At 36.6% G+C, this 9,523-nt stretch overlaps 1 protein-coding gene across 1 annotated transcript; it reads right to left on the reverse strand.

Annotated features, from left to right (window-relative positions):
- Nucleotides 1-328: 328 nt before the first annotated feature.
- LOC122296526 (ABC transporter G family member 11) lies at nucleotides 329-5,291 on the reverse strand. The gene is made up of 10 exons (XM_043106301.1): nucleotides 4,380-5,291; nucleotides 3,823-4,112; nucleotides 3,144-3,315; nucleotides 2,945-3,067; nucleotides 2,337-2,465; nucleotides 2,017-2,211; nucleotides 1,675-1,761; nucleotides 1,310-1,582; nucleotides 973-1,080; nucleotides 329-888 (listed from the first exon to the last, which is right to left on the reverse strand). The coding sequence occupies exons 1-10, from the start codon at nucleotides 4,767-4,769 to the stop codon at nucleotides 535-537; spliced, it is 2,121 nt and encodes a 706-aa protein (XP_042962235.1). The 5' UTR covers nucleotides 4,770-5,291; the 3' UTR covers nucleotides 329-534.
- Between the last annotated feature and the right edge of the window lie 4,232 nt (nucleotides 5,292-9,523).

The raw sequence follows: 9,523 nt of genomic DNA on the forward strand, positions 1-9,523 counted from the left end.
AGTTAAAAAGTTAACTCATAAACTAACACGAATTTATGTGATTCGTGAAATTTACTTCACAATAAAAGTAACTTTACAATCTAACGTATCACATTAAATCACATCACTTTGTAGATTTTGTTTTATATAAGTGGCTAAAGTATTTATCAAATTAGTATTGTGCTGACACACAGCATGCAATATTTTGTATTGGAAAATATCTCTGTTTTTGCTTACAAGACTTTTGTAAAGGGCAGGAAAGGCTAGCTATTGCCCAGTAGGGACAAAAACAATTGACCATTTGGGGGTTTGGGGCGTTACAATAAGATTCATTAAATTGACCCCAATCTATTTGAAGGTGATTTCTGTATTATCAAGCACAAAATTGAAATATTACGTAGCGACAAATACATATGGTAAGAAATGGAAGTAAAAAATTGTTAAAAGATGGAGCGAGTTATGTCTCCCAAAGCATCTGCTACATACATTCCTTGTTCAAACTCCATGGTGAGATGACTTTTCCATTTTATTCTCTGTAATATTACTATCTATTGTCTACCTTTTACTGGTACCTCTTGTACGAGTCTTCACATAATTTCTCAGAGAAGGAGATTGGGTAAGACCAGCAGGAGCAACTGTTGTATGTTGATTACCATTCTTCAGTTGCATTCTTCTTCTAGCCATATAACCTCTGATCCAGGGCGTTACATCCTCACTAACTTTGATCATGATGAAGAAGATGATGCGGTAGACGACTATCATGCTGAAGAGGACACTAAGATCTACCCACTTTGATCGGTGAACGTTAATCTGGAACACGTTTTCCAAGATGTACTCGCCCGGTATCTTGAAAAGATCCGGTGGTTGGTTGTCAAACAACAAGCCCTTGAGATCATTCTGGTATTGCCCCTGAAAAGATTTAATTGTTTTAGTCATTGAACTACTTGGACGGCATGTCATCATCAACCAGTTGTTCTAGTGGCATATCTTTACCTGTAGAGCCCAGAAATGGAAGCTGATGTATGACATGGGGTAGCGCCACACAGGCTTTGGAATGTCATTTGGGAGCCTAAAGTAACCAGAGACTAGCATGAATATGCCCTGACATGTGAAGAATACCACAAATAACTCATCTTTTTAGCTTGAATGTTGAAACAAGAGTTACTTAATAAATAGATATGTGCTGATGGCTCTTGATAGTATGAATGTGAACATAAAGACAACGTGATGAGTGTGAATTGTTTGGAAATTCTCAGGCAGTTTACTTGGTGCATTTAATCATAGAATTCAATAGGGTTGCAATATATTTATGTATCAAGAAGATACACACCTGAATTCCAGCCCCAATGATGATACCCATGAGGAAGTTAGGGACAATACTGGCTATGGCCATCATCAAGCTCTCCACCACAGTGACACTTGCAAAAAGGCATAGTACAAAGAATATATAGTGCTCGAATCCCGGGTGCAGGCGGACCATGAAGTAACAAACTGTTCCAGAGAGAAAGGTTATCAATATCAGGAAGGGCATTGCAGACAGTGTGTTACCGATGACAAATGCAGTTACACCATAGTGGCCATTCAGCCTTTCTCTCTGGAAAACCTGCGAATATCAACAGAGAAAATTTAAGTTATTAGAGTCTCCATCCAAATGAGTTGAGTATATAAATAGGTGCAGGGGATCATGAAACTTGCCTTCATATCTTCGACAAACGAAGGAAAACCGCCAATTGACATGAATGTTACAAAACCAAACACAAAAGATGCACATGATCCCCTTGCCTGCCGCATGTCAAGTACAGAAAGAAACATTTTTAGTAAAGGAATCAATTTGATTTCATTATGCTTAATGTGGTATGTGTTTTGATGTTGGTTTGAACCCATCCTATGATGGAGTTTTTTTTATTTAACCAGCTCAAGTTTTGTCCTCAAACTTTTGTTGTCTTTAAACTTCTATATTCAATCATTGTGTTAAGGTATTGGAGTTGTCCCTTAGACTAAATTGTGAAAGTGAGAGAGAAGAACGAATAACAGTACCAGAATTGAAGTGTAACTCGTCCCGATATTCAAATAGATGGTCCCAATGCAGATAGTGACTACAATGTAAATTACAAGCCTAAGCCAGTAATAACCGAAGTCCCTTGACATGTTAACAAATGAACGCTTGGTCAAGGTATAGGCTTGCAGCAAGAAACTAGCCTGACTACCTCCTGAATCTAGCACAGTTCCTCTCTGCAACATTTGGCAAATAATTCCAACTGTTACTCAAACGTTACCACAGATACTAAACAAGTACATACCAAAGTAATGAGAACAGTCACTCAATTGAAAACTCATGCTGCCTTTGAACAACTTACCACTTTGGATATCTCCTCCACTTTTTCTCTTGCAGCATAGCAGTGCTGAGAAGTGCGGTAGAAGTCAACAAGGGTTCGAATAGCTTCAGCTGTGGTAATCCTCTCAAGTGGATCATCACTTGCCTCAAACTGAGCATAAACAAATTCAAAGCCACAATTAACAATTAGCTAAGGACCAAAACCACCTCCAATACCTACTGCTGCAAACTGCAACTACACCCCTTCCCACTGGATGCTATTTCATTGGCTTCACCACACCAGTAACCAAATGATTGAACATCAGTTTTCATAAAGTCCACTAAAATAACAATTTAATCTTACTGAAGGAAAGTACATTTTGCTCTGAAGAAAATTGAACAAACACTATTGCTGAACCTAAGTCCGTCTCCACGCTACAGTAGACTGTACCATCCCACCCCCTTAGTGCCCAATCCCACACCTCATTTCACCATTGCTACACTGTTTTCCAAATTAGCCCCACTATTTAAACACATTGACTATTGCATGTCGCACACAAGCTAAGTGTATAATGTTTGGTTGTAGTAGCATTATATAACAGCTTAAAAGTAGTACATAATTGACAATAAGAAAAGAGAAACTCTCCATACCCGCAGTTTCATGGATCCTTTTAGAGTGGCCTTAACTTTATCGAAGTCAGAATTGATGCATCTAAGAAAATGATCAGATGGGTTCCTCAAAGCGGGACAGGGAAACCCAGCTTGAGCAAAGAACTGCAAAGGCTAGACTATATAAGAGCTCCATTTCTGGGAAGTCAACGTTTGCAATAAAGAAAGTGAAGTTCCTCACCTCGTATGCTTCGGAAGCTTGGCCAAAATAAACAGTCTTGCCACCAGAAAGCAAGTACAATTGATCGAACAGTTCAAATACTTCACTGCTTGGCTGATGAATTGACGCTATCACAGTCCTACCATCTCTTGACAGGCCCCGTAATGTTTGTGTTACAAAGAAAGCAGAGGCACTGCCACAAAAATACTTCAGAACCCAATTAAAAGAGTAATGAGGTCAAGGGTCTTGACCATAGGGAAACAAACAAAAACATATATATATATATATATATATATATATATATATATAATGTGTTTGTATCATACTTTGTGAATGAATGGCAGTTTGGAACATTGTATAGGCAAAGAAGTAGAAGTTACCCAGAAAATGACAATCCTAGCAGTAAAATTTATAGGCATCAGAACTAATTCAGGCAACGACTAAGCGGATAGGGCTCCATTTACTCTTTTTTTAATAAGAAGGGCTTCATCTACTTCTAAAAAGTAAAGGCATTGAACTTTTGTGATCGGTCTCTTTGAGATAACAACTGTTTTTAGATCTTTTCAGACTTTCCTATTATTCATAAATTATTTATTACTATTATACTACCATTTACAAACTATTTTATTACTGTTCACATATGATTTGAGATAGTTATCATCCAAACGTAGCTAAGTCTAGTTAAGTCTCAGGGCTTAACCTATCAAGTCCGCTGGTTGGCTCATCCAGGAAGAGCAACCTGGGTCTCATCAAGATCTCAAGAGCAATGCTAACTCTTCTCTTCTCTCCTCCACTGATTCCACGCAAATGCCAGTTTCCAATGACCGTGTCAGCGCAATCTTGGAGACCCATCTCTATAATGGTACTCTCAACCAGTGCACGCTTCTCTGACCGTGACATCTTATCGGGCAGACGGAGTCGAGCTGAATATGAAATCGTCTCCCGCACTGTTAGAGTGCCGATCAGGTTCTCATCTTGGGTGACATAGGCCTGGTTAGCATCACATAACGTCAGTTTCTCAGCAAAACAGAGAATGAAGTGGAGAAGCAGACACTAATGCGGAATTATCAATAGCATTCAAAGAAGTTACTTTGGACAGATTAACAGAACTATAAACACCCAGAAACAAATAAAACGCAACAAATCCAAAATTTTAAGCAGTATGGGAAGTTGGGAACCAACAATTACACAATCTTTTTAATCTTTAAAGAAGGTGAAAATACGGCCAACCAAATGAGAGACTAAAGAAAAACTCACTGCAGTCCCAAAAGAGAGCTTTGTTTTGCGACCATTGAGGAGGATGGTACCAGAAAGGAATGCGTTAGCCGCAAGACGACTAGAAAGAGCATCAAGGAGGGTAGATTTGCCTGAACCAGAGGGACCCATTAGGGCTGTAAAGGTCCCAGGCTCGGCATAACCAGTGAGTCCTTCCAAAACATTCTGTGTCTCTCCATTGCTGAGAGTGACCATGACAGTCAGATCCTTCCAAGTGAGCCTCGCCGAGACATCCCCCACGATCTCCGTCTTAGCCATGTCCCTCCATAGAGTCTCACTCAGGGGGCTCAAACCCGCCACTACATTTCCATTCCCTGCTGGTTTGTTTGCCTCTATCTCCATAACCATATGATTTGCTGCAGGGTTACTCATTATCACCTCTACTCAATCTTCAAAACCAACTTGCCTACGAAGGAAATCTCGGGCACGGGATCTTGCAACTGCAATAACCCAGAATAAAGAGCTCGAAACGGACCCCAACTATGGCCAAGCACTGGGTGTCTATAAGGAGCTACCAAACCAGAAAGAGATAAGGAAAGAATGCTGTGAGAAAAGGTTCAGAGGTTCTAAAAGGAGGAGGAAAGGAAAGATATGAGGAAATACGAATTGAATGAGGGAGTTTGGAAGATGAGGGTGTTGTGAATTTGACTGAGTTGTAACTGGAAGAGAAAATTAGGGAGAGAGAGTACCCATGCAAAAACAACCCAGTATAGAAAGCTAGCTTTTTTGGTGTGACAAACCGACAAGCTAGAAAATTTTTCCTTATTTTTTCTCAAACCTTTCTCCCCATCTGAATGAGTAGGTATTCATATCCCCGTTGCATCAGTTCTTCAAAACTCTGACAGAAGCAAATTTGTTCGATCGGTTCTGTTTTTGGTTCGGCTTGGAACATGATTTCGCAGAAGTTTTATTGGTCCATATATTAATTGGTTCTGTTGGATGTTGGTAGAGGCATTTACTCCTACAACCGACCTGTATTTAAGGTTGGATTGGCACGCTTGTCTCCCCCTCTCCCTCTACACATAAGCCTCCCTAATTTCATTGGCCAACAAAAATGGTGCCTCATTGATTTGATTAAGAGAAATATCACTTGACACTGCACATAAACAGTGAAGATATATGTCTTTTGTTTTTACAGAAATTCACAGAATGCAGCTCTCGAATTTATTTTCAATTTTTTTTATTTAGTGATTAAAAAAATATTTTTTCATAATATTATCAATTCTTTTATTTTTAAAAATATATTTAAAAATAAAAAAATGAATCAAAAATATCAAAAAATGAAAAATACTCTTCTCGAAACCGAGCTTGTCCTACGTCCTCGGGGGGTGTCACTGCTCTTATTTTTAATGTCTCAAAAACAAGATGCAATTAATTTCCCACGTCAGTTTATTTTTATATAAAAAGAAACAAACTTAAAACCGAAAATGCTAAATTTATAGATAGAAATTTTTAAAATAAAAATAAAAAAATAAAAAAACTTAAAATTGAAAAACAAAACAAACCCTTTATTTTTTTTTAAAAGAAATAATATTTGCGCACACTCCTTTAAAAAAAATATCTATTTTATCATCATTTACTTATCATTTCATAATAGAACATTAGATGATAAATCTAAAAATGAAATATAATAACAAAAATTATATATACCATCACTTTTACATATTCTTTTACGTACTAATCTACTAATGTGATGGACTGTATCAATTTTTTTAATACCCAACCAATCACATCAGTAGAGTATTACTCATATGATAAACAGTCTCCAATTAACTAATGTCATATCATGAGATGATGAGAAGATAATGAGTATCATTACTCTTTTAAAAAAATAGATAAATTTAGAGTAATGCTAGATATAATATTACAATATACAAGTCTCATACATTCTGTTTAAAAAAAGTTAGATACTAATAAAAATAATTTTTTCATGTTAATCTCAAAATTTATTCACTCTCTTCAAAGAAAGTGCGTAATATTTACACATTTTAAAATTATAAATATCATTTTTTGTAAATTTAGAATTCATGTGAAAAAAAAAATTATGATAGACTTTATCTTTTAAAAAGAAATGCACGAAATTCACACACTTAAAAACTTATCTACCATTGCTTTTTTTAATTAATAAAATTGGGCCCGCTCCTATCCATATGGACGTATCAGCATGGGTATCTATAAAAAAGATAAACAGCGTACTTCGATGTGGGACTACATAGAGACAAAAATGCTTATATGCGTGTATGTAAAGTGTTCAACGTTCAAATTAATGTATAGTGGTTGTTGGTTTGGAAGGGGGAAGTATTAGTTGTTAGGTACTGATTATTGTTGCTTGTACCCTCAAAATATCGCCTCCCATGCATCACCACTACGTGATTTTGACAAGTCAATGAAAGAATCAAAATAAAATAACTGCACACCGCCGATTAAACGGAACAGCATAGTTTACAATCCAAGAGAAAGATTGTTTTCAGCTTGTAACCAAACACTACAAATCCTAGATTTTGGAAAATAGATTGTCCCATCCCTATATTAGGACTTTGGAACCCGGATAACCGAATTCTGGTTTTAGATTTCGGCCCAGATTGAATTTGGGCCGGAACCCGTATTACAAAATTCGGACCTATCCAGTTCGAATACGGGTTGTCTAACCCGGGTACTGGTTTTAAAATTCAGTACCTGGGTTTACTTACCAATCCGTTTTAAAATCCTCTTTCAATTAGGGTTTTCAATTAGCTTCCGCCGCCCCCCCTTCGTTTCATCTCTCTCTCTCTCTCTCGCCGAAACCTACCCTCCTCTGCCGATCAAAGAATCACCTTCATCCTCATGCCCCTTCCTCCTCGTGCCATTGTCTCTGTTTTGTGGCTCTGTCTTCGTCGTCGTCGTCTCGCTCTATCTTCTCTCTCTCTCTCTCTCTCTCTCTCTCTCTCTCTCTCTCTCTCTCTCTCTCTCTCTCTCTCTCTCTCTCTCTCTCTCTCTCTCTCTCTCTCTCGCGCCGAAACCCTAGCCTCCTCTATTTTGGGTTTGTTTTGATGAGAATGTTTGTTCTCTTTGTAATGGCGTGAAAGTTTTTATAGGTTTTCTTGTTTTGTTTTGATTTGGAACCTGTCGGATAGGGTTTTTACGGGTGTACTAGTTTTGTTCTGTTTTGTGTAGATCTGGTGAACTGGGTTGATCTGTTTTGTGTAGTTTTGTTCTCGTTTTCTTGCTTTGTCAGATTATCTGAACCTTGCTAACAATATAAGTCTATTTTTGTAGGTTTTTATTGCGAACTCCATTGGGGAGATGGTAAATTGGAATATGTTTGGTGGTTTGGTGTTGAAGACGAAGGAAGTATGTATAATTTTTTTTTATATAAAAAATTAGAAAACATATAGTTACGGTTTTATATATTTGTTATCTGTCATATGAGTTAATATAATGTGTTTTTTATTACTTGTTTGGTTCTATCCCTCCACAAGGAGCCATTAATTAGTTGATTGCAAGCTGCATGCTAGCTGATTTCTATTCTTCCCTTTGCATTTCCTTGTTTAATATAATAGATGTGACTTCGAGTTTTGAAGATTTTAAATCCACCTAGTATTTTAAATCCACCTAGTCCTTGCATTGCATAACTTAGAAGAAATCCATTGGTTATTTCAAACTTGAAATTTGTAAGCCATTGGTTTGCCTTTACAAGCAGTATCCTTGGTTCTTTCAAACTTGAAATTTTTCATTTCGTCTGTCTCATGTGGTGCCTTTGGATGGAGAGAAATGGTCCGCATAGATTTTCCCATGTCATCTGATCTAAGAGAGTCCATAAATGGGACATTATTTTTCTCTGTGTCATCTGCTCTATTGTCTTGCAGCTATTCTTCTTCAGTTCTGTCCTTGACAGATTCCTCATCTGTAGCAGCCAAGTGACCAAAAAATTGAGATAAGATACAGATCATTAATTAAACTAGATTGATTTGTTTCTGATTCTAGGCCAAAAAATGGTGAAAAATCATGTAATTATGGTATAGAAGTTATTCGTTTCAGATTACTGTAACTGACTAAAATATGTGGGTTGTACATGGGAAAGCATATTATGGGAATGCATATTTGTGTGCATGTATATATTCAGATGACCTAACAAATGTGATATCATGCATGAAAAGTAAACGACAGGAATGAATCATGTGAGGATCCCTTTGAATTACCCCAGGTCAAAGTTGAAGCACTTCTTTAGGGAAAAAATTCATCTTGATTTCAATTGAAAGAGGCAAAGTTGATTATGTGCCACTTGATATGGCGCATGAAATAGAGGAATCCTCCTAGGCAAGAGCTCCTTGGGACTAATCTATCATCCATTAGGAGATGTTATATGATTTAAAGCTAAAATGTGATTATGAAAAGCTTGTAGATGAGTGGATTCTTAAAATAAAAAATAGATGAGTTGATTGCTTCTGCCGTGGTGTATGTGTTTGAGCTATTGCAAATGCATGCATTTATTTTGAGGTTTACATGTTTATTTTGAGCTGTTGCAAACTTTACCACTTTATGATATTGTTAGTTGCATTTTGGAATTTGTGGGCTGTTGGGGGGGTTACAAGCAGTATTTATTTAACTGATTTTCATGTGTTTTGCTTTATATATATTAATGTGCAAGGGGATGTCGTGGCATGTAATAGAAGCTCGATGTGCAAGGGGAGCAATGAAGGAGATCTGGCACCAAGTAGTCCAAAAGCTCTTCCTAAACTGATAATCATTAATCATGACAAGGGCTTGTAATTTTGTGTTTTGTAATATAATTGTTTTATAATGTAATGTATTAAATATCAAATAATGTAATATATATGTAGCAGTGAGTTGAATTTCTTTTTTCTTTTTAGTTGCATTTAGTTGAAAAGATAAATAGTTGTTTTATATATAAAAAAATATGTTTCTAAATTACAATAGAATATGGGCTTCTGGATTTAATAAAAAAAAAAAAAAAGCTTTTAAGACTTATATAATATAATCTTTTAAATTACAATAAAAAATTTTTAATAATAAAGACTTCGTTAGATTAAAAAAAAAAAATTCGGGTACGGCCCGGAACCCAAATTCTGGGTTGTACTAAACCTGGATACATCCGGGTTCCAGCCCGTGTTAATCCATGTATATCC

The sequence above is a fragment of the Carya illinoinensis genome, chromosome 15, assembly GCF_018687715.1.
Source record: "Carya illinoinensis cultivar Pawnee chromosome 15, C.illinoinensisPawnee_v1, whole genome shotgun sequence".
Classification (NCBI taxonomy): Eukaryota; Viridiplantae; Streptophyta; class Magnoliopsida; order Fagales; family Juglandaceae; genus Carya; species Carya illinoinensis.